The sequence below is a fragment of the Macrobrachium rosenbergii genome, chromosome 17 (assembly GCF_040412425.1).
Source record: "Macrobrachium rosenbergii isolate ZJJX-2024 chromosome 17, ASM4041242v1, whole genome shotgun sequence".
Classification (NCBI taxonomy): Eukaryota; Metazoa; Arthropoda; class Malacostraca; order Decapoda; family Palaemonidae; genus Macrobrachium; species Macrobrachium rosenbergii.
In genome coordinates, this window is record NC_089757.1 from 15,853,701 (window position 1) to 15,880,666 (window position 26,966).

General features: G+C 35.9%; 1 protein-coding gene across 1 annotated transcript in view; it reads right to left on the bottom strand.

The window, feature by feature from the left end:
- Positions 1-26,966, bottom strand: part of LOC136847563 (lachesin-like) — a 464,069-nt gene that overhangs the window by 12,261 nt on the left and 424,842 nt on the right. Inside the window, exons 5-9 of the mRNA XM_067119287.1 lie at positions 10,938-11,192; positions 6,073-6,213; positions 5,079-5,246; positions 4,407-4,460; positions 1,848-1,958 (exon numbers count right to left, since the gene is read on the bottom strand). Of these exons, the coding sequence (XP_066975388.1) occupies positions 1,848-1,958; positions 4,407-4,460; positions 5,079-5,246; positions 6,073-6,213; positions 10,938-11,192 (729 nt within the window). The remainder of the gene's footprint in view (positions 1-1,847; positions 1,959-4,406; positions 4,461-5,078; positions 5,247-6,072; positions 6,214-10,937; positions 11,193-26,966) is intronic.

Here is a 26,966-nt window from a genome sequence, read left to right on the forward strand (position 1 = left end):
ACGATCACAGACATTGTAAGATAAAAAGAAAAAAAAAGAGCTCTCGCAAAAAATGGGAACAGTATCGGAGAGAGAGAGAGAGAGAGAGAGAGAGAGAGAGAGAGAGAGAGAGAGAGAGAAACGTCGGTAATTGACATTGTTATAATTCTAATTTTCCCTTAAATGCGTGAAGCCAGGAAGACAGCCGTCAAAAAGAAAACAAAATGTAAGGGTGTTCAGTACGGCAAAGCTGAAAAATCCTTAATCCCTTAAAAAAAGCAATAAAGAAAAACGAAGAGCTCACTGAGATCATGAGATCGATATTTTTCAAGTGGAAATTATATTTTATGTAAGTATGATATTCTAGAGAGAGAGAGAGAGAGAGAGAGAGAGAGAGAGAGAGAGAGAGAGAGAGAGAGATGATGATACAAATAAGGACCTATGAATGGAAATGGATAAATCTGAGTTATTGGCAAAGCTGGAACATTTACATACATACACACATATATATATATATATATATATATATATATATATATATATATATATATATATATATATATATATATATATATATTGCATACAACAACGGAAAACAAACACAAGAAAAGCAATCATGGCACAGACGAACATACAAGATGCATCTAATGAAAACGTAAACAAGCGAAGCCACTCACAGACAACTTGACAAGGAACTGCAAAACACTTAACAAGACTAAAGGCAAGCCATCTACAAAGGAAATTATTTACAACTAATGCTTTCATGTCGATATTTACCATTTAATAAAAAATACCGACGCTACAACAGGGCTTAAGGTTGTTCGTTGTTTGGCTATTTTTGTTTGAATTAGGAAAAAATAAGAATTACAGAAACGCTTGGAAGATTAATGTTTATTCCGCATTATCCTGAAAAAACGCTTAGCCCGTCGACATTATTTTGTTTAATGGGAACAAACACCAATAACTCCGAAATGTTGTATTAATCTCTAGTACACTAACCTCTTAGTTTGTGGTAATTTTGGGGTTGATGGCCAAAAATAATGATAAAATAAGAGGTTAACATTATCTGCGTTAATTTAAATCTTATTGGTCTTTATTAATCCTTTTTCGCCTAAAGGCAAAAATATAATGAAATGCAAGGTGTTATTGTCATCTCCATCATTCTATTTTTGGTTTAAGGGTAGTTAAACGTAAAGTTATCTAAAACCTAGGGTTTTGGGCTATTTCCATAATCCTGAGCTCTCTTTTATTTTAATTATTTTGGTTTAATTGTAAAAATACACAACTTGTAAAGAATTTTAGATATATCCAATAACATAACAAACTATTTTGGTTTTAGTCGCTTTTGTTTTAATGACATATTAAAAGCCTAAATACTACAGATTAAAGGGTTCACCAAATCTTCTTAGATTTTAGTTATATTTGGTTTAATGGTGAATAAACCAAAAACAGAAAAACATGTGAATCAGGATAACACTTAGATTAGATTTCCTTTCTCTTTCGTCGTAGTAATTTTGTTTTTATGGCAAAAAAACCAAACCGACAAAACTAATTACAAAGTACGAAGAAAACAATGTCCACGTTCTTTTCATGGCGATATTTTCGGTTAAATGGTAAAGAATCTCGACAAAACAATTACAAACGCGTAACAAGAAAAAACCAAGGACGAAGGTACCGAACAAGTAGAGAACAAAATTTGCATCAAAGCGAGGGTCAATCTTCCTTGCCTTAATATATGGGAGAAACATTATCTGTCTTTTCAATTTTACCCGATTTTTTAAAATCAATTTATTTCACCTGATTTGTTCTCTTCGTTCTTTTGATCTTAATAGGTTTGTTCTCGTTCGTTTTGTTATACAATGTTTTACCTGGTTTGTTGCCTGGCAGGAAACTGGTGGGCTTCTCGAAGCGTTCGGGAATATCGTTGATGCTACTCTGCTTTGAGAGGGACTTCTGCATGTTCTTGGGAGGTCGAAGCCCTGCGGGTGGAGAGGGAGAGATATGCAGAAAAAGAAGCGAAAAGCCGGGGAAGTAAGGATAAGGAAGAGGGGAATGTAACTAGGGGACAGACAGAGAGAGTGAGAAAGAGTGAAATATCAGATTTCATATATAAATTTTATATATATATATATATATATATATATATATATATATATATATATATATATATATATATATATATATAATATGTGTGTGTGTGTGTGTATGCGTGGGTGTGCGTGTATGTGTAGATATATATATATATATATATATATATATATATACATATATACACATATACACATATACAGTATATATATATATATATATATATATATATATATATATATATATATATATATATATATATAATGAGAGAGAGAGAGAGAGAGAGAGAGAGAGAGAGAGAGAGAGAGAGAGAGAGAGAGAGAGATGGCTCGATCCATGTCTTTGTTAATGAGTAGATAGTCATGACGATGGACAGACAGACGAGCAGAGGCAAAGCATATAACAGAGAGAGAGAGAGAGAGAGAGAGAGAGAGAGAGAGAGAGAGAGAGAGAGAGAGAGAGAGAGAGAGAGAGTAATATATTTAGAGAAAAAGAGAGAGAAAAGTAGTTTTACATTTTAATATTAGATAGACAGACAGTCAAGAAGACAGACAGACAGACAGACAGACAGACAAGCACAAACAGATAATCGTAAAAGCATATACGTAAGACTTATCTATCATCACGAGCATCAATTCCTATAAAACTCATCTACTGAAGTCACAACCAAAGCGACAGAGAGAGAGAGAGAGAGAGAGAGAGAGAGAGAGAGAGAGAGAGAGAGAGAGAGAGAGAGAGAGAGAGAGAATATCAGCGCCTTTAAAGAAAGTGAGATAGATCTAAATGAAATGTATAGCGAAGCCACACAAATAAAAAAGCCAAAAAATTGTAAATAAATATAAATAAATAATACACGAATGCCTTGTTGCATTGTTGCTATCATAGTTATTTGTGATACCAAATACTTGCCTGGAAGACACTTCATTCGCTCCTCAGCTTCTAATTTCACTGAGAATAATAACAACCTGACTAAATAATGAATGGGATAATTCACGAACAAAATCTATATCAAAAGAGAGACGAATTTATCAAGGTCTCTAACCCGTGCGCATGATTTTGATTCGAATCTATGTCCATAAAAAAAAGAAGAGATAAGTAGTCTGGTGCTGGCTGGGGTGAGAATGATCCCTTTCAGTACAAGCTTGGAGAAGGTATGGAAACAAACGTGATGTTTCCTAGATTTTGTAACCCTCATGCGAGATTCAGGCCATTTTAACACCGTTATATACTAGTATTTTAATATGTCAACGAAATTCGGTGCTATACAGATTTTAATTGTATTTTCTATAATATTTTGTCGTCTTTGTGAGCAAAAAGTCTGTGTACCGGTTTTGATGGCTGCAAATTTTTCCAAGGCGACTCGAAGAGATTAAAAAAAAAAAAAAAAAGCTGGGTCACTTACATATCATTTATTAATCCTTAATGCTTTGCCATCGTTTCAGAGTCAATTATGAATGGTAAATAAGGTTTTCATAACGGTAGCTATACATAACAAGTTTATTCGTATCAACAATCTACTTCCGAAAAAGAAAACTAAACCTTTTTCCAAAATATACCGAACAATGGCTTTAGTTAGGAATTTCAAGCCTTCTGTAACGATGGAACTGTCCAAATGTAAATTAATCACCTATAATTACACAATACTTGGCAAAATGCGGGTAATACAAACCTAAATATGTAAACAAAAATCCATTGTCGGAACTAAAATTTATGATGGAAAAGCACACGAAAACATGCCGAAATGAAACGGTCTTCAGTTAATATCAAACCGCCTTTGGTCACGTGAAAGTAGGTGTTCTGTCAAAATGAGACCACCGGCGTTAAGGTCGAACAAGGTCATACTTCCAACTGATATGAAGATTATGGTATGGCTGGCGCCAATCATAATCGAGAAAAGTAGGCATCACAGAACCACGAGTACGAGGATTTCTATGCATATTCACACAGTTTAGTGACTTCTCAATATATTCGCCGACAGCTTTGAGACTTCTTGACCTATTTACAGACAGTTTCGAGACAGTTCATCTCCACTTCAATGATATTCACACTGAAGAGCAGACGAACTGTCTCAAAAACTGTTTGTGAATATACACATTGGAGGGATGTAAAGGGAAAGAAAGGAAAAAGTTACTCAAAAGGTGGATCTTAGCTAAAAGCTGCAAATGGAATAATGGTGTCTGGAGATAGGGCAGTTTTCCTTTGAAGAAATGAGTATTTTGATGAGCTGCTACATCTGGATGACAAAATAAAGGTTGATTTGAATTATATGAGTTCCTCTAACTTGTGGTTTAATTACGTACATTTCAGTCCGAGACTGTTTTAGACATCTACACACATACCTTTATAGGGAACGTCGAACGGTGCGGAAGACTCTGTTGATGGTCGAGAAATTTCTGTTGGACAGAAGAGGCCATGAGAGTAAATAAAATGGAGATATTGCAATCCAGATTATTTACTATATATTTCACGAGAGGCAGTCCTTTATTTTTCATTTTTATTTCATAACCTTAAACATTAAATTCTACTTCTGCATGTCACTGAATTGGAGGAGTCATCGTCAGGTTTTGTTTTTACATGCAATTATATGGTGCGATTTATAAGCATTTGCAACAAGGATAGATGTTACAGGGCGAAAATTCTATAAAGGATTTTCTCCTTCAAATGTTATTAGTAAATAGATATAAGCCAATTTGTATTTGAAATTCAGCTCATATTTCTTGTAAAAATTTACTGGATTTCACATTGTGGCATAAGAGAAACTTCCATTTAATTCCATGACTGCCATCCATTTCTCTCACTGCATCGAGAAAATGTACGTTAATCTATGTTATACTGATCATATCCACTTTAGGAAATTCACTCAAGAAATTACTTTGATGCATTTTATAAAAGTTTCTAGTACTGATCATACAGATTTTAAAAAATGAATGAAAAATATAGTTTTGACAAAATCACGTGACAAAAAAAGTCTGACTGTTCTGAGTTCCATGTAAGAGCTTTAAGAAACGCACCATTGAGCTGAACGGACAAACTCTTTTCTCGGTTCTTATCGTTGTCGATGGAAGCATTGCACCTGTACGTGCTAATGTCCTCTGATGTCACGCTTCGGATGATCAGAGTCGTATGCAGTTCCGGTGGACTCTCTCTGACCTGGCTCTCCCGCACCTCGTATCGACCACCTGCGTAAGAAATGGGATCAATAGCTGAATAGCCGAATAAATTACCGACAAGAAGTCTGAATTACTTGAGGATTATCTCATAGGTTCACTTTTGGAAGGAACATACAGAGAAGTACAACACTTAATACCACTTGACGGGAAGCTGTACAGACAATTATTTGGTGGGAGCATCAACACTGGTTTAGTAATCGGTGGGAAACTTGAGACAGACACATTTCTTGGAGGGAAAGTATACACATTAGAAATGCTTTCTGGCAGGAAACTATGTAGAGATACCTTTTAGAAGGTAACTACGTAGACAGCTTTTGACCGAAACATTGACAGCCCTATAGCATTAGACGGGAACTAAACAATTAAGACTTAGATGGTAACTATGTAGACAAAATTTGACAGTAAAAATATAGAGACTACTTTTGGCAGGAAACTATGTAGAGACTTTTTCTTCCTGTCGACTATCTCAGGCATCTTTAGACGGGAAACTATATAGATAACTTTGGCAGTCAACTAAACAGACAGCTAAACCAATAGCTTTTGATGGGGAAACTAAGTATACAGCTTTTGACAAGAAACTATATGCGATAGCTTTTGCAAGTAAGATTATACAGAGGCTTTGTTAGGAAACACCATAAAAATCTTTTGACAGGAATCTATAAACGAGGAAAATGCTTAAGGCAGTTTTTATCAGGATATGTAGAAAATTAGTCATATATAAAGCATATTCATACTAAACACAAGACAGCTTAAGCGAAGAAGAGGAAGAAGTAAATGAGCCTCACACTGTACTCATTGGGGACTACCCAGCGGGTCAGATGCATTAGTCGCTTACCCGATATAATCATTTTGCCGTTGCTGTCCTGCCACAGCACGACGGGCCTCGGGTATGCAGTCACAGAGCAATTGATGGCTACGTCGTCCCCGAGGAACACCCCGATCATCTGGAGGCTAACGTGCACATCTGGGGCAGAGTCTGTAGGAGAAGAACATTTCATTTATAAAAAACAGTAATATTCTTTACTTAGTAAACAATGCGAAAAGGCTCGTTAGCTTGTTTGTATGGAGGGGGAGAGAAGGCGTAAACTTGACAAGTGTAAAGAGAGAGAAAAAGAGATAATAATACTTTTAGAGCCGCCCTTTCTGAGGGGTAGAGTCGTACAGACACACACACATATATTATATATATACATACGTATATATACATATATATGCATACATACATATATATATATTATGTGTGTGACAAAAATTCATATATATTTATATACACACACACACACACACACACACACATATATATATATATATATATATATATATATATATATATATATATATATATATATATAGAGAGAGAGAGAGAGAGAGAGAGAGAGAGAGAGAGAGAGAGAGAAATATTCCTTATTCATGCATAGCAATCCATCACGCTACATAATTGCCTTGCAGCAAGTTAAACTCCCTTTGGGAATTCGTCACGACTTCCAAATTCTTAAAAATGGGAAACCGAAAATTTCCAGCAACCGAAGAACAAAAATCTCCAAGAGATTTCTGAGGCTTTAAACTTCTTCTTTCCGTGAAATATAAGACGAAGTTCATAATTCATGTTTAGAGTCTGATAATGTTCTCTCCAGAGAAGCTTCGCCAAGGCTTTCCTAATTATCTACTTTCTGAATAGTAATGACTAGATCTAACTTTCTCACCTGGAGAGAGAGAGAGAGAGAGAGAGAGAGAGAGAGAGAGAGAGAGAGAGAGAGAGAGAGAGAGAGAGATTATTTTACATGAATATATGCATATACGCACACGCATATATATACATATATATATATATATACATATACATACATACATATATATATATATATATATATATATATATATATATATATATATATATATATATAAACCAAATAATAACAATACGCTTAATTTGGTTCTAAATTGTTTAGCACCACAAAAATATTCGATACTGTACCGGCATACATAAACCTTACACAGAAGTACAAGACGAATTAAATTAATAATAATAATAATAATAATAATAATAATAATAATAATAATAATAATAATAATAATAATAACATAGACAAACAGTTATACTTGGAGCCAGATGTAAACATAAAATGGAAATTCCATATTTCTCACTGCATGGTAGCTTGAGAAATAATGTCATTCTTGTAACGATGACGAAATAGAATAAAGAACCTAATGTTTCTGAAACGCTAATTAGCCTCTGCAGCATCACTGCTACTTATGGAAGAAATTCAAAATGATTACTCAGGTTTCAACATTTCCTCAAAATCTGATGTGCTATGTGATGAGTATATTAGAAATCATTCTTATTTCTCTATATTTTTTTTTCTCCTGGTTTTTCGTTCTCCAGTTCAGAAACGTTAAACGTTTCATAACTGCTTATTTCTTAACAATGTTTTGTTATTTCTCGTTTGGGAGTTTCATTCATGCCTGTAATTACACACACACACACACATCTTAAAACTGAACATTGCTAAATCTAACACTCCTTTCATCCTAGTACTCTTTCGAGCTTGTTTCCCACTCCATCTCAACAAATAAATACATAAGGTAATAATACCCGTAAGGGGGTAGTGCCGTCATTACACCTCACGCGCGGTGCACTGTAGGCATTACTTACGGTTCTTTGCAGCGTCCCTTCGGCCCCTAGCTGCAGCCCATTTCATTCCTTTTACTGTACCTCCTTTCATATTCTTTCTTCCAACTTACTTTCCACCCTCTTCTAACAACTGTTTCATAGTGCAACTGCGAGGTTTTTACTCCTGTTACATCTCCGTAACCTTTTACTCCCAATCTTCCTTTCAGCGCTGAATGACCTTATAGGTCTCAGCGCTTGGCCTTCGGCCTAAATTGTATTTTCACATAAGGTAATTATTAATCACGTTATATTATAAAATAAATAATTAAAAAGCTATTTTCTAAACAAAATGAATAAAAGTTCCAACCATTCTTCCTTCTTTTTATAGGCTTTCCGGTATTAGACCTGAGCCAGAGGAGAGCTTCAGGTTTACCTTCCCATTTTTTTTCAGAGACAACTATCATTTGTAACCCTAGTGATTTAAATTATGTAATCCAGTTTCTATATTATCCTAGTTACCACTCCTACTCCATATACACCTTCTGAACTCATATAAACCTGCTTATTCGATATACACCGACTCATTGTCGTCATGTTCAACTTTAATGAAGACGACACACCAACATCAAACGCTCACATTTTAAGTGTCCCATTTGTCAATTTCTCTCCTCATATTCTGGAGCGACGCCATTGTTTTGAAAATGATGTAATGGAATTTACATTAATCTCCGGAGATTACTTTGCATTGCGTTGTGGGGACGTGGGTAGGGGAGGCATCCGGGTCTGCCTGCTCATGATCTTGCAGTTTTGCAGAATTGCTTCCTAGGGCTTCCAGGGAGATGGGAATGTAAATGACGCTTCCGTCTGATTACCCGACTCACCCGCCGCTCTCAATCCTTCCCCCTCCCCATCCCAGCATCGCTCGGATAAAATTAGGAAACTCCTTCCATTTAATTAAATTCTCGGTTTTCAAATGCATCAAATGGTCTCTTTTCGAGTTAACTGTAGGGACTTGGATCCTCTTAAGTCGCCCGAGTAAAATAACGTTAATTTATGGTTCCCTTTCAGATGAGTCACTCGGTCTTTTGGAGTCTCGGGCACATTGTGACTTACTGCCTCTAAAACCAAACGCTTATGACGTGAAGCAAGTACACTGACTTTTGGGGGATGATAGGTCACCCATTGTCCACCACAACGCCTCCCCCCTCCCCATGGCAGACGTAAGAGACTTCCGATAGAGCAATGGTTGGTTGGTTTACATTAAACGGGCCTTGTACACATGCCCTTGCCCAAAGAATTGTAAGGTGTTAAAGGAAACAAAAAGCATAGTTTAGCCCTCCGAACTCCGAATAAATAACCAAGGTGGTGTATCCATAGAAATGTGAAGCTATCAAGTGACTTGTTAGAGATTTAAAAAAAAAGCGAACATTAATGGATCTCGCAACACACTATGATTAAGAAAATTATCTCTAATTTTTGTTTTATGCAGCGCTAGGTATGTACGTAAATATGGAAGAAATTAAGCAAGGAACTCAAAATTTACCACGTTTCCTGTGATCCATTCCTCTTTCTTTTGTTGGCTAGTGTTTCTTCCACTTCTTTTGTTGCCTTCCCATCGCCCCCCCCTTTTTTTACCTCTTTCAGTTTTTTCTTTTTTTTTACCTCCTCAACCAAGTCGATGAAAGTTTATGAACTTCATGAAAGGTGAAGCACCTTCTGCCTTGCAGTATTAACTTTTGAAAGAGAATTTCATCACATTTATAATGTATTTATCATATTTTTTATTGCGCCTTTCATCTGGCTTCCTGCCTTTACTTTTCTTTCTTACTTCTTACTTATCTTAGGGCCCCAACGTGATTTCTTCCGGCTTGCACCAGACTGTTAATGCTTGTTGTAAATTTCAGTTACACTTCGTATTCTGTAGGACAAAAAATGACATTTACTTTATGATCAACCCTCCTCTTTTATTTGAGATTGGAAAACCGGCAAGGGGGCATAAACCTGTGTCATGAAGACAGATTTCTTTAACTCACTAGATGTGTAAAACTAATCGTTCTTTTGCTCCTTTTCCTTTCCTTTAAAGAAGGTCTCCCTGGCACCTTTCTTTTGCCCATTTCCAGCATAATGACACACCCTTTTCCGCTATTTACTTCCGCCATCCCGATATGAAGACGTATTCAGCTATAAAGCTACGAACTCCTGAGGTGTTGGCCTTTAGGAGCCACACTGACGAACACTCTCTTTCCCTTACTCTGAATTACGGGCTGCTGCAGAGCAGGAGCCTGCGCTGGCATAAGGCCAGCTTAGTTTATGTGCAACGTTGTCTGGGCCTTCCGTGGCTGTTGCCCATTTTAGCACTGGCCAGACCCAGTCAGGAATGTTTGTAAAATTTTATAAAGCAAAATATCTGTAACTACTCGTATCTTAGAGCACCGACAAAACGCGACAATTACTGGAAAGGAAAAGGGTTACTTTAAGAAAGTTCTAAGAGACATCGTAAAAATGAAACCTGAGATTGAGGAAAGCGTTTTGTTACAAAAGTTTAGCTTTGGGCGGAGTTTTTAGGTTTATTTTTCTCTTTTTTTTAGTTTTTTACAATCATCAAAGACTGTAGGTCACTCCGCTGAAAATTCAAATGACAAATACATTTTCTTAAAGAGAGCGATCTTTCCAAATTACCTTCTTGATACAAGAAACAAATACAATGAAAAAACGGATGAACTATCTGTGCAAAATGTCGATAAGAAACATTCACCCTACCTCACAGGTAATCTTAGATACACTATTCCCAATGAACGAAACAAGTACAATGTTAAAAATCAAGTGTCCAGATTCAGATGCCTACACATTTACAAGAGGTAATGGTTACACAGAGTTAAAATTATGGTTGAAAGGAGAGGGATTCTCAAAAACCCTGACCAGAAGAAAAACACAAGTGGCCCGTCGCTTCGGAAATGATTCCAGTGTTCCCTCCCCAACTCACCGTCAAGAAAAATGAAACCTGCAAGTTTTGGATTGCAGGTTAGTGTGTATTAGGTTTTGACATGAATGACGAAAGAAGGAAAGGAAAATCCAACACTGAAACTTACACCTGACGTTAAGGACCATCCTTTTGGAAACTGACGGAGGAACGGAGTTGTTGGCGATGCATAAGTAATGGCCCATGTCCGTCCTCTTGACGCTCTCGAAGGACAGAACTGCTGTCTTTTGCTCCAACCCGTCCAAATGATCGGAGGCGCTCGACGGAGTGGTTGAATCGAAGGGCGCGTTGACTGACAACGTATGCGCCTCCGCCGAGGACCGAATCTTTGTCTTTGGGGTATGAAAGATGGTATTCGATGACACTGCAACAGGAAAGAGAAGAATGAGAGAATTTACATCTTGATTATATATATATATACACACACACATCTATATATATATATATATATATATATATATATATATACAGTATATATATATATATATATATATATATATATATATATATATATATATATATATATATATATATATATGTATGTATGTATATTACATAAACAATGAAGCAGTCTCCTGTGCAGCACGCGATAAGACCTAAAAACAATACAGGGTTAATAAAGACGCCAACTGAGGAACTTTTATTTCACGGAGTAAAAAGATGAATAACACGTAGTGAAAGAACAAAAGCAGACTCCAAAAGAATGGAAAATAATGGGCTGCAAAATTCTGTACATGGAGGCTCCGGGATACACGAAGGAAGGAAGATATGAAATGTATGAAGGTCCGCAAGGAAAGCAATAATGATGAATACCACGAAAATAATATATTGTGAGTGCGTATGATCCACTATAGTTATACAGTAATATATGTGTATCCATGCAAGTCTATCTGTTCAGCTGTCTACGGTATTTACATATTTACGTGTCGCAGGATGTGACTGTCACTCTAAGTTCTAACCCTAAGGGATAGGTTCGAATCCTGGCCAGGTAGGGGCACTTATCAAAAATAATTCCACTTGGGAATAAGCTTTTTTTTTTAATGTAAAGAGAGTTCGACATTAACAGATTTTATTTTGGATTAGTATTTTAAAAATGAACACAACTCCATACTACCACACACACACACACACACACACACACACACACACACACACACACACACACACACACACACACACATATATATATATATATATATATATATATATATATATATATATATATATATATACAGGGGGAATTACGTTATATGAAATACAAAAAAAGCGCTGGCCACAAGGTAATTGAAATAAACGGAGTACTTTTACTCTACGGAATTTTAAAGGAAACTGCATAGATGGTAAAAAAAAAGGCTTGCAATGCAGACTCGTTTTAACAAACAGCAATTGAGATTAAAGAACTATATAACCAGTTTCATGCTTACAAAAGGTTACAGAATGGTCATACATTCTTTTAATTGGTGGTCTCAAAACCGAGTCGTCACTGTAATCCTTTTTTCCACTGTACGCAGTTTACTTGAAAATGCCTTAGCGTAAATGCGAAATATCCTGGACTCCATTGCTTCGCTTTCCTTTTAGCCATACTCTCTCTCTCTTCCTCTTCCTTCGCCACCATTACAGCGACTCGCCACAGTCGACCACTTTCCATATAATAATTAACTGCATAGATCAATATATGCTAAATGATGTTTACGGGATATTCCTAAATTATTCTCTCCCGAAGTAGTTCCCATATGCTGCCTACAGAAACAAGTGTTGCTGTGCATGTGGAAAAGTGAACGCAAATGAAAAGCACCTATTAACAAGTTAAACTAAAAACTACGAAACGATAAGTTCACGAAAATGTTACTTAAACTATTCCATCTTACTTGAGAGAGAGAGAGAGAGAGAGAGAGAGAGAGAGAGAGAGAGAGAGAGAGAGAGAAGAGGGGGTTACGCCTCGCTCAAGGTTCTAGTTTGAGGGTGGGGAGAGGGAGTCAAAAGCTCCGTGAACCGAAAATTGGAAACGATATTAAAAGCCCAAAGAGCAATTTTACCGCCCAATAACTTCGGAAGAAAAATTGTTTTGACAAGAAAATGTCGAATATCATGAATGGAGGGAACTACGGGAAAAGTCTCTCTCTCTCTCTCTCTCTCTCTCTCTCTCTCTCTCTCTCTCTCTCTCTCTCTCTATGTTTCCTTTAATAAAATAGGAAAAAAACATGATTGGTTCCAATATCTAAATCGAGAGTTATTTTGTATAAACTGCAATAGTCTTCTATCTAGTGCCTTGTTGTGCTGCTTTCTTTTTTTTTGTAAAGGTATATAATGGAAGTTTAGTTGCGAGATAAGACAGGTTTGATATAGGTGTTGACTTAATTTCTGTATCCACAAATACTGATCACAAGTAATGTCATTAGTTATGATACGCATTGTCTTGTTTTTATTTTGGAGTCAACCTATGTTTGGGTAAACAACCTAAACAACTGTACTGGTTAAAAGTTTATTTTAAACCTGCAGCACATGTACTGCCTTAAAATTGAAGACTGCAGTATCTGCAAATTGGACCCCCTAAATAAAGCATTGAAGATTCATTCTGAAACTGCAGTAACTTGTGTATTAGTGCCTCACGAGCCCAATAGGTGGCATATCTCAATTTCGAAAAGTTTCCAGATACAGCAGTTTTCCATATTAGGGCAGTGTACATATATATATACAGTACGCATGTATATATCTATATATATATATATATATATATATATATATATATATATATATATATATATATATATATATATATATATATATATATATATATATATACACACACTCTCACACATACACACATATATACATGTTAGTATATATATATATATATATATATATATATATATATATATATATATATATATATATATATATATATGCTGCAAGATTAAGATAAACTTTTAATATACACAATCTTTTTTCCAAACACTTGATTGTAAGTGGCTTACTAGTTTTTATCGTATAATTACATGAGGGACACTGCACGAAAACCTAAAGTTGCCTGTCATTGTCAAATTGCATATTAATGTGAAGCTCAGTAAGAATGTCTTAATCTCTTTAAGAGTTAGGTAAATGTGCAAGTGCATTTGAAGCCTTGTAGCTAAGAGTTAAGTTACCTGACAATATGAAAAAGTTATGTTCATGAGACATGTAAATTACCCAGTCTTTATGAGGGTTGTGATAAAAGCGTTATTTTTATCGGGTTGTTTTTGTTTTATATCATCTTCCTTATTTTCCTCATATTTTCGTTTTCGAAGCTCATTGTGTACCACTGTCACTTCTATCGGTCTTCTAAGGTTTGTGATAAATTTAAGCACTTCTGACAAAGCAATGCGGTCAATGGTAATCTTGAACTCTTAATTTCCAAGACTTGGTTTTTCTTTTTTTCCGAGAAAAGGAAGTCCTAGGCAGGTCCAAACTGCCAGCAACCCAGCCGCTGAAGGCATCTCCGCATAAACGGTATTCGAAAAAAATAATTTAGCCAGCACTCTTCCAAGTCCTTCCTCGCCTCTTTCGCCTGGCCAACTCTTTCATTCCTCAGTCACTGTTTGTTAATCAAGGGTCATTAATTGACAATTAATTCCCAAATCCAATAAGCTGAGTCTTTCATCTCCTCCCGAGGAAAGAGGGATCAGTAATTTTCACTCAGAGGAGACCATCCGGTGCGCTTCTTTGTCTGAGATTTTCGGGAGGTTCGTTACTTGAAAAAAACTCGGAGTTCGAGGCAAAATACAGGAGTGTTGTTGATACAGACAATTAGACAAGAAAGAAACACTAGTTATTTATTAAACATAATAATGGAACTGAAATGATCTCATTTCCTATTGGCAACAACAAATGCTGCAAGAGACAAATGATGCGATAAAATCATGGCAATAGAATAAACAATATTATATCCTTAAAATAATTAACAGATGAAAGCGCTTATGAGACCAGGATTGTCATAGTTCTATTTCAGGATATAAAACTATAATCAGAAAAATGTTAAACAATACCCTAAATTTTGCAACTTTATATCATGGAAAACCAACACTCGATCGATTATAAAGGAATTCTTTCAAAACAAAATATCCTTTATGAATATGTTGTAAGACATGTTCGTATCAAGTTCATCTCAAGATGATAACTGAAGATAGCACCTATTGGTCCAATTGATCATCGGAACGATGTTCGTTCTAAACTTAATGAGCCAACTTCACATTATCATCAGCTTTATTAACAAATTCATTTATGTCAGAAAATTGCAGAAATTCAGTACCATGAAGATTTGGACGAATGTTGTCACGTGATATAATGTCTTATATGCTGATTTTACTTATCGATATCTTATTAGCAAACCGTGAACTTCTAGTGTCGAAGACAAAGGTTGCTTGACGCGAGTTTGTAATACTGAATTCATTAGCAGCCCAAGGAAGGAAAAAGATACGACGACTAGGGCGGAATATGGAATAATAATAATAAAAAAAAGGCGATGATGATGCACAGGGTTCAAATGGCGACACTATTTCACAATACTGACGCAAAAATATCGAAGCAAAATTGCTAACGCACAAAATATTGTCAAAAATGATGATTGCCCTGGACCACAATTACTGACTCGACTGTGTTCAGGGGCTGCACAGGGAAGCTGAAAAGGGCTACAGTTTTCAATAGGTCTACAGAACCTCCAGTAAATTTGTGTATTCTTCAGCAATACTCGACCGTAGCCTATCAGATAATCAAAAGAAACGATTAAGAGTCACTTGGCGACCCTGAAGTCTGACAACAAGAAAAAAAAATATTGTAACAATTAGGCATGACTAAAAACTGTCTAGTTGTGACTTTGAATTTGCCCCTGACTTTAACCCTGATGGGAATTTTTGTGGTTACAAACCTTTGGAATGTCATTAAAGAATACTTTTAGGGTCAGACATAGACACACGAATGCAGCATATATCAAAATAACAGATAAATACTAGTTCACACAATATGGTTGCAAAGTAGGAATCATCTTTAACGAATCATGAATAATAATTCTTCAGTTTCATGCATCAATAATATGAAGATCAATTAGCTATCCTTCACCTTAATTAATTTCTGAATTTTTGGAAGTTCAGTGACTAATCTTCTGAATATGTGGAATAATGTTTTAACCGGACTGAAATTACATTTTGTACCTTGGCCTGGCATGAGATATTTAAAGTTTAATCTACAATTATAAAATGACAAAGGGATCTCTCTCTCTATCTCTCCCTCACGGAGAAAAAATTCTGATTATCCGTATGTTTCGTATACAGGGATATTGACAGACTCTTAATTGTACTTTGACCAGATTGTAATTTTAAATTAGTATATTTTTATCTCTCTCTCTCTCTCTCTCTCTCTCTCTCTCTCTCTCTCTCTCTCTCTCTCTCTCTCTCTCTCTCTTTCTCATGTCTCTCGACTTAAGTATCCTTCGAAAATACAACAGGTAAATGTGCTCACCAAGAATAAAAAATTTATTTATTTACTTTATTATAAATGAGGCATAAGTAACTTTTTCACTAGTCGTAATACGCAAGCATCACATTTCATCTTTATAAAGAATCTGAAATAATGTAATCATTAGCCATAACCTTCACGGCGATCAGGCGATCGGTAAACAGCTGCTTATGACTATAACAGATGTCAATCATAACTAGATGTTAAAAACGGCTTTTTGATTGAAGCCATTCCTGATTTTCTACAGAAATTGAGAGATTAGGTCTTTTGTCTTTCCGTTATTTTGTATTCCTACTATATCATTTCTTTTAAATGAACACCACCCCGATTCAACCCATATACGCACATATATGATTTTTCTCTCAGAAGAACTAAATGCTTTTTGTTAGACACACAAGAGTCCAACAGAAGCCCTACTGGAAACTCAAGGCTGAGAAGCAGCGAAAATGGGCGAGGCATTATGCAAAATATAACAAAGCACTTCTGTTCTCCCTTTGTTTAATTTATATGGGCATTTTCTGTCTTTACTCACACACATACATAAATACATACATACATACATACATATACATATGTATATCTATGTATGTATATGTATACACACTGTAAATATATTTATCTTGAAGTTACATATACGGACAATACTTAAGCATATAAAAGTTTTGCGTACCTACACCAATGGCAAAATGCGTTAATCCTGTTTACAGTTTAAAACTTTAAATACCTACTAGAATTCAAGCAGCGTCGTAAGACGGCACTAATTATAAAGACAATGATGATGCTGGAAAAGTCACACTCGAGATTGATAGGAAAACCTATCCCATCGAGAGAGAGAGAGAGAGAGAGAGAGAGAGAGAGAGAGAGAGAGAGAGAGAGAGAAGCTGGTAATCGCATTCGCTTCATTTTCTGGGCGACAGAGTTTCTTTGACATATCACCAATTCTATTTTGGCGCCGTAAAGGTTCCGAGGGTGGCGGGGAGGAAAAAAAAAAAATAGCTGGTGGAATCTTGAAGTATATTGGTACTAGATTAATACCGAACACGAAAAGCCATTGGGTGCATTGGGTGTTATGAACCAAGTCAAGGAGATGCTTTGGAGTACATGGACGAATGGAAGGGGCGATGGAAGAGAAGGAGTAGATGGGGATGGGGAGGGGTGGAAGATGGGTCCGAGGGAAAAGGGCCTGTAAGAAAGAAGTATCTTATCAGGAAGGGGAGGAGGCAGATGAGGAAGGGAGGCTGGATGGCGGTTGGGAAGAAAGGTCCAGCAAGGATGGTCCCTCACGAGGAGGAGGAAAAGAGGAAGACAGAAGCACTGTTATAACAATACTCATCGGATCGGCTCTTTAGGAGGAGGGGGAGGGAAGAACCAAACAGGGGAGGGAAAGGAGAAAGATATTGCAACGAAGAAAGTTCTTCATGAGAAGGGAGAGGATGATTAGAAGGGGATGCAGATGAGAAAGAGAAGAGAATTCCTCCAAGGAAGGAAGAAGGTTCCTCAATGGGGACAAACATTTATAAGAAATAAGTTTAGTTTCCTCATGAAGGGGAAGGGAAATGGGGACGCTGATGAGGAGAGGCGAGGAGAAATGAGGGGAGAAAATTCCTACAAGGGATAAGGAGGAATTTCCCTATGGGAAGGAAAGAGGGAGGAGGCGGAAGAAGAGAGAAAGGGGGACAAGTCCCGCAAGGAAGAAGTTGCTCAGGACGCCTGACGAGAGCGCCGAAGAGGGCTGACGAGAGGGGAGCGGGAAAAAGCGATGGAAGAAGAAGAATTCAAGATCGCATTTTTTGAAAGAGAAAATTACCATCGTCAACCTGGCGTGTGATGATATCGGTGTAAGCGACGAGGAGAAAGATACATTCCTGAATGAGGAGATTACATAAAATCTTTAAAAATACAGCGACCGAGTTGATAAAAGAAATGGTTTTGTATGTAAATAATAAAAAAAAAAGCGACCGTGTTGAGAAAGAAATAAATTTGATTGAAATATATAACACTCGAGTCACTGAGCTGTGGACAAACTGAATTTGTATGAAATCTAAAAGCAGAAGATGGAAAACTCAGCAACAGAGATGGAGGTCTAAATTCGGTATCAGAACAAATACAAATGCTGAAGGGAACGATAAAAATGAAAAACGGTAATGAATGACTAGGCTCCTTAAGTAACCTATAAAGCAAAATAAATGAGATTAAAAAACTGAATTCTGGTTTGATTTACGTGAAAAAAAAGAGGAGCGGAATGAATGAGTTTTAGCATAACAAGGGTTAAAACTGCAACGATGAACTTTACTTTATAAGTGAACAAAATCTATCGAAGCAAAGCAAACAAAATGAGGAAAAAACGATCTGTGGTTGATTTAGGATATTCAAAAGGTGGTAAGGATTAAGCATATATATATATATATATATATATATATATATATATATATATATATATTTCCATAAGATCCAATGAAGTAAATCTATGAAAAAGGGAATTTAAAAAAGGAATCCAAGGTGTTCATCACCATAGACTTAACAAAAATAATCTACGGACAGACAATACAAACGTAGAACTGAAAAGGGAAGTAAGAGAAAATGTTGGAGGTGGTGATATTCTACGGAATATTATGCAGTAAGGGAATATTATAAAAGAAGAAACAAATACCGCTGTAAACTTTATGAGATGAAATATATGTAAAAAGAACGAACGTACGTAAACTGCAACATTTGTGATATCTCATGCAAATTCGTTATAAGCACAAACGATTATGCAATAATGCCATATAACGGATCAAACAGTTGATTCGTTATTCAAAAAAACTTCCAACTTATAGACTTCTGTTATCAGACATTAAAGATACCATGTGGGTGTTTTTAATTTTTCGAAAACTAGAAAAGAGACAAAATAGCTCTCTCTCTCTCTCTCTCTCTCTCTCTCTCTCTCTCTCTCTCTCTCTCTCTCAGCAGTCTGTTTATAAAGCAAAGTTATTGCACAATCCTTTCGTACATTCTATTCTGTGCTTCCTGGGGACACTTCCAGAATTCCAGGAGAGCACAAAATAGAATGCAAGAAAGGATTGTACAATAACTGCTTTATAAACAGCCAGCAAAGTTATATATATATATATATATATATATATATATATATATATATATATATATATATATATATGTGTGTGTGTGTGTGTGTGTGTGTGTGAGTGTGCTTCAGCTAAAGATAATTTATATATTTTTGATGAAGCTCATGATTTTCTTTGCAAATCATAGTTGAATATCCTCCCATCAGTTTATGTATTTCTTATTCATGGAGAATTTTATTGACGTCAAACGGGTAATATATTCAGTGATATATAGTGCCGGTGTTTTCCATAACAAATTTCAGTTGATACTGCCATATATAATGATATGATGTATATTATGCTTCTGCTATGTTTCTACGGAGTCTTGATATGACTACAGTATATAAGAACCTTTTTACAAAGCATTTTTCTGGCGTTAAAATTTATTATGCCATCACAACGGTCATCATGGCTTAAAAATTCGAAATTAATACTAGTAACATTTTCAACGGCAATATTTTCAACGCTTTTCTGGATCTCTCTCTCTCTCTCTCTCTCTCTCTCTCTCTCTCTCTCTCTCTCTCTCATTTTTCAAATACTCACTTGTAAATGTGAATGTATTAATTAACAGTATTCAAAGCGATTGTAGACAGAGGTTGAAACACGTTGTTAATGTTACCATTGAATATATTTTTACTAGATTTCTTTTCAAGTCATGATGACTGTTGTGATAGCCTATTAAATTTTGACGACTGACAAATGCTTTGAAAAATGGTTATCTTATAAAAACATATCACGATATCAAGAGAACGTGGGAGAAGCAAAATAGGTATTGCATATGACAATTTTGTGAGAAACTTGCTGTGGAAAATACCAAAGTCTTTTAGATCATTGGAAATGATTTCCATAAAAAAATCATAACCTTCAGCCAAACATTTATAGGTTCCCTTTAGCTGAATTATAATCATTAGATATTGGATGGTCGTGACGTCTGAACGGAATCGTTAATATCATAAAATTAGTTTTACTCACGCGTACTAAAAAAAAAAAAAAATGTTGAAACTCTAAAAATATTAGGATGTGCGGTGAGTAGCTCAATGCAGTTCTTAAACCGAGAACATCACTAATTTGCAGGAGGGCTATTCCAGATCTGTTTTAATTTCAAAAGGAGAAATTATCTTAAGTTTTGTAGAGTTAGTAACTCAGGTGATGAAAGAAATACTGTGAAGCCCCAAAAAATTTTATTACAGCTAGTAAATGAAATTAGGCTCTTTAAGAGGCTTTACAAACATTCAATATATAACTGTACTTTTTAATTTCTTAGCGAAAATGCAGGTAATACAGACGATGGTTTAATTTACCAACATTTCCGAAATAATCACTGAAGTTTTAGGAAAAAATGTCTAATCTTTTATACAGTTTAACTGATTAAGTTCTATTAAATGTCATCACAACGCCTGTTGTCACTAATGACAATCTAAAATATCTTCATCATCCATAAACAGGGAAATGACACCGCTGTTAAAACTGCAGTGCAATAACTATGGTTATAGACACCGATCTTATAAAATGAAGGCCGCTAAAAACAACCGTTAGAAAGCAGTAAGATGAAAATAAAAGGAAAGGGAGAGAAAAACAGGAGATAAAATAAAAAAATAAGTCACTTTTAAGCACATTTATCTCTCTCTCTCTCTCTCTCTCTCTCTCTCTCTCTCTCTCTCTCTCTCTCTCTCTCTCTCTCTCTCTCTCCACCACTCCAGAAACTAGCCAGAATAACAAAGCTTTTATCTTCTCCTTGGAAATAAGAAAATTGTCTACTGAAATAGCACCCGAAGGCTGCAGCGGCATCTCGGGTTGTCATTTGTTTCCGACATTTTGCTTTATACAACCGAATTGGGAAAAGAAAAGGGCGGAGGAGTCTGGGTGCTTCTCGGAATCACAGGGAAAAAAATATTTGTTATTAATAACTCGGCGCTGTTGTTCAAATTCCATAGAAGCCGAAGGACGGAAATACTAATTATTATTATTATTATTATTATTATTATTATTATTATTATTATTATTAACGAGCATACAATCATTTGGAACAATATATAAACATCGCAAACTCGTACAGCAACCTTCCGAAGAGTATAAGTAAAAAAGAGAACCTTGAGGATAAGAAATGATAACAAAATTGATTGCTGCTTATAATGATGATTCTGTTATGCTTCTGGAATGACAACAAATTAAAGTAATCACTAAATAAAAGAAAATTTAAAATAAACGATGAATGTCATAAAACACATGAGTTAGTAATTTTAAAGAACCTTATAAACGGGGAAAGACCAAGGTCTCTTCTTAAAGGTATTCGACGGCGTTGGCAATTCTGAAGGAGGGAAAAGAGTAAAGTGGAGGCAATGAAGTCAGTGTTCTGGTATCAAGCATAAAATATTGGGTTTATTTTGCGCTGGCTCTCTCTCTCTCTCTTTCTCTCTCTCTCTCTCTCTCTCTCTAAAGCATTGCACTGTAAGATGTGAAGTAAAGCGACATTCGTAAAAAGTAGTAGTATGTATTGCGATGCTAGATCTCACCACGCTGATTTCCCACGGGGAAGCATGACAAAATATGGGAGGTCAATAGGACAACACTTAGATTCTACCTAACATTCGGGCCTAGATTTCTGAAATCCATAAGCGAAAGAGAGACATGGAGTCAAAACAATAAAAAAGAGTGGGGAAATTTGGTGAGGTTTTATCAGACTTTCTTGTAATAAATCAAATGACAAAATACACATAATCATAATATTTTCTTTTTTGATTCATTAAACTTTTATTCAGTTTTTGTTGTATTGATGATCAAATTATCCCCAAAATGTACGCTGTAGTTATGTTGGCTTTAATCGCCTAAATACTGCAGTTTGGATTCTTTCAATCTACTGTTTAGTTTTCTGTAAAAGAAAACTATTCTGCCGGCTTTGTCTGTCCGTCCGCCCTCAGATCTTGAAAAATTACTGAGGCTAGAGGGCTGCAAATTGGCAAGTTGATCATCCACCCTCCAATCATCAAACATACCAAACTGCAGCCCTCTAGCCTTAGTAGATTTTATTTTATTTAAGGTTAAAGTTAGCCATAACCGTACATCTGGCAACGATATAGGACATGCCACCACCGGTCCGTGGTTAAAGTTTCATGGGCCGCGGCTCATACAGCATTATACCGAGACCACCGAAAGATAGCTCCATTTTCGGTGGCCTTGATTATACGCTGTGCAGAGAACTCGATTGCGCTGAAGAAACTTCGGCGCATTTTTACTTGCTGTCTTACTACTTATACTTAAGCAAATGTTTGTGCGTAAATGCAAAGCTATAAGCGTTTTGTATAGATATAAATCCAGACAGATATACTGACACACACACATACACATATATATGTACAGAAATATAAATAAAGGCAAATGTCACAAAGGAAAAATGAAACAACGGAGTGGTTGTTTCATTTTTCCTTCGTGGCATTTGCCTTTATTTAGACATTCATCACGTTCCATATCTTCGTGAGTCAGTATATATATATATATATATATATATATATATATATATATATATATATATATATATATATATATATATATATATATATATATATATAATATGTGTGTGCATAGTACATTAGGAAACACAAAACACACACACACACACACACACACAGATTCCATTACTCGCAAACCCCCTCTCCCTTCCCGCCAGAGATAGGCAGCAAGAGGAGCAACGAGGTGCACCTTTTGTTATTGGAGTCGGGATAAGGCAGATTACCATAATGTTCCCATTCAAAGGGTTGTATTAAGAACGGGCCGCCAAAATACTGGAAAATTAATGCGCAGCATCCGGATTTCCGTGTAAATGTCATCGCCTCCAAAAAAAATTAATCAACTGCCGTGTAAAAGATGGTGCGTAAAATCTAATTTAACGGGTTGTACTCGCAAATAATATTTCTTTTTCGTCTCGCCTCATTCTTTGCTTTATTTTCGCAGTGTTTCTACCAATTATTTTTTTTTCTTAAGTTTTGCTTATTGTTTTAATCCCTCCTTTTTTATCTACATTATCCTTCTAATTTAAGTTATCCTTGTAATTTTTACATTATATATATCTAACGCCTACTCTCATGTTTTAGTATCTGTTTCTATTTTGACTTCTGTTTTCAAGGGTTAAACAGCACAGTTCAACCACTTGTTCTTAGCCCTCAATGTTTTACTTGGCATGTATGCATTGTATAAAAAATATATTTATTTCACCCAAATAGTCGCCTTAATAAATGTTTACTCCGGAGCTGATTCAACTATTCCTTTATTTCTTGCTCAACTCTGCTTTCCACGGAATTTTCTGTCGCATTCACACACACACACACACACTCACACACACACACACACACACACACATATATATATATATATATATATATATATATATATATATATATATATATACATATATACAGGGTGTCCATAAAGTCGCTTTACCATTTGAAAAATATATTTCAAAAGCATATAAACATACAAATATATGGAAATTATTACAAAATGAGGAGTAGATATCGAAGTTTTTTTTTGCCTCATTTAATACACCTCTATTTGGGCACCATTAGTTGCACGAAGCACATAAAGACGGTACTTGATATCTTGCCATGTTTGTTGTAGCATAGCCTCAACAATGGTGACAATGGTATCAGAGATCTTTTGCTTGAGACAAGAGATGTTAACATACCCCCATAGAAAGAAGTCCAGGGGAGTGATATCTGGTGAATGAGGTGGCCAGGGAATTGGGCCATCCATTCCAATCCACCGGTCTGGAAAGGTTTGATGTGGTGGTGCAGCATCTTGCTGGAAAGCGATGGTTAGTTTAAGGTCATTGTTGAAGACTGCTGAAGAAAAATGGACTAATGAGTCGATTGCACATAATCCCACACCACACATTCACCTTTGGACTATCTCAGTGAAATTCCCTAGTCACATGGGGATGTTCTGATCCCCAGATTCTCACATTATGTGTGTTCAGTTTCTCTGAAACATGAAAGGTTGCCTCATCACTAAAACGAACTCGGTTGAGGAACATCTCATCCTCAGAAATTCGTTCCAGCATGTTAACTGCAAACTCTTTTCGTCTTGGTTTATCATTTAGCTGAGTACATAAACAAATCTGTTTAAGATATCTCATCAATGGCTTTTGTCATATATTTTTTAAACTGTAAAGAAATTTTATGGACACCCTGTATATATATATATATATATATATATATATATATATATATATATATATATATATATATATATATATATATATATATATATATATATATATGTAGGGATGTAATTATGTATTCATGTATGTGTACTGAACCCAACACATCCTAGCACATGTACAAACTGTGCAAACACAAATGTAAAACATAACTGTCTCTTTTCTTTCTCTGCATCTTTTCTCACTTTTATGTGGGGTCGATGTTTCTAACAGCTTTCCTCCACCTGGCCCGGTCAAATACATCGTCCTCTGACAACTGTTTGTCTCTCAAATCTTCTTTAACTACATCCATCCACCTTAGCTTAGGTTTTCCTCTTGCTCTTCCACCAGGCACCTCCATCTGCATCACTCTCCTCCCTACATCTGTCTCATCCCATATCATAACATGGCCATACCACTGCAGTCTTCTTTCTTGGGTCTTCTTTGATAGTTCTACGACTTTAGAAGTTCCTATAATTCTTTCATTCTTGATCCTGTCCATTTTTGTTACTCCACGCATCAACCTAAGCATTTTCATCTCTACATCATTTCTACAAATCACAAATAATTTCCGACACAAGACCGTAACCAGTCAAACAGTTCCGGCAACAGCTAACCAAATATCCATCCCCCACCCACCCACCCACCTCCCCAACCCTTGCCAGACTGAGCGCTTTCCCAGCACATCGAAAAATTGTCGGCACCACGAATGATAACATCATGCAGAGCAAGTTGCATAAACCATCCCGCCCCCATCCGCCCCCTAAAAATGCTTTCCCCCCTAACCCCTCCTCTCCAAGTCCTCCCTCCTCTCCGGAGGGCCGTTTATATTAATAAAGTCCAAAAGCGTGACTCGCGCATGGTCAGTCGGATTTAAAACGGCTCCATTTTTTCCGCATTTTTCCCTTCGTCCTTCGAAAGAATTTGATGGATCATTTTCTTTCTTGGTCGCTCTCTTTTTTTTTATTTTTTACTTTTTTTTATTGTCCTGAGTGTTTTCAACCGGCGGTCAAGCATCTGATTCCGTTTTGATATCTGAGTAAATAAGTTTTGCAGTGAGAGTGGTCTTGTCACCATCACCATGACGGAAAATGCTGGATTGTTTTTTTTTTTTTTTTATAAATGTTGGACTTTGAAATTCTTTTTTGTACTATAACTTTTTAATAGATTTTTATTTTGCATGACAGAAATACCTACCAAATACGACAAGAGCTAGAATGCACAAACATATTTGGGAAAACATCTAAAGTATGTATCTTTTCCTTTTGATAAATTTTCCGCGTTGGATTTTATCCTTGCCTTTGTTACTTTCACTGTTTCTCTCTCCTCTCTCTTTTTTCTGTTTTTCAGTTGTCTCTCTCTCTCTCTCTCTCTCTCTCTCTCTCTCTCTCTCTCTCTCTCTCTCTCTCTCTTTAAATTTGACGAGCTCGGTCACCGGAGACCAATTTCCTAGGAAGTTGTGTCTTCGGTCTAAGCGCACCCATTGGGGTGAGGAGTGAAGAGTTACCTCAATGATTTCCCTATTATCTTGGGGATTGGTTGTTACCACACATCACTATGGGTTGGGGATCAGATCCTCGACCCCCCCCTCCCCTATCCAGCAATCCAATTCATCCCTAACCCCACTCTCTCTCTCTCTCTCCTTTCTAATCTTTTTTCAGCGGCTGGTTATACGCTTCCCGTTCTTCTTTCTTCCTTTTTGACATTTTTTCATGAGAAAATTTCCATAAAAATTCAGAATGTCTTTCATCATCTTCTTCTCCTTAGTTGATGTTTCTTTGCCAGGCTCCGCTGCTTTCGTCAGCAGACTAATGAAGATCAATTTATGAAGTTTTGAGAATATGATTTCGACGAGACTTCTTGGCAAATCTGTTCGGTTCTTTGTTTTACTGATTTACAGAGAAATTCTGAGTGAATTTATATTATTATTATTATTATTATTATTATTAATGGAAATGTCCAGCTTAAAAACAATATCAACAACAAACAAGACCAGAAAAACTTCAACAAAAGCTGTTAATTACATTACCACTAAAACACACCCATATCCGTAGACTACACTTTCAATATGGAAAAGAACTGCAGCGTATTTTGTCCATGCTGATGAAAAAGTACAAGCCTCTTTTGACGGCAAATCAACGGAAATGTTAAAAATTTACGCCTAAACAGAAACCAAGACACAACATATAAAATGACATTTTCAAAAGAAAGAAAAAATTAATGGTTTACTGGATATGTAAGGACGTATGCCAGTGCAAGAAAGCAATAGCAGAACACATATATATATTCATATATACACACACACACACACACACACACACACATATATATATATATATATATATATATATATATA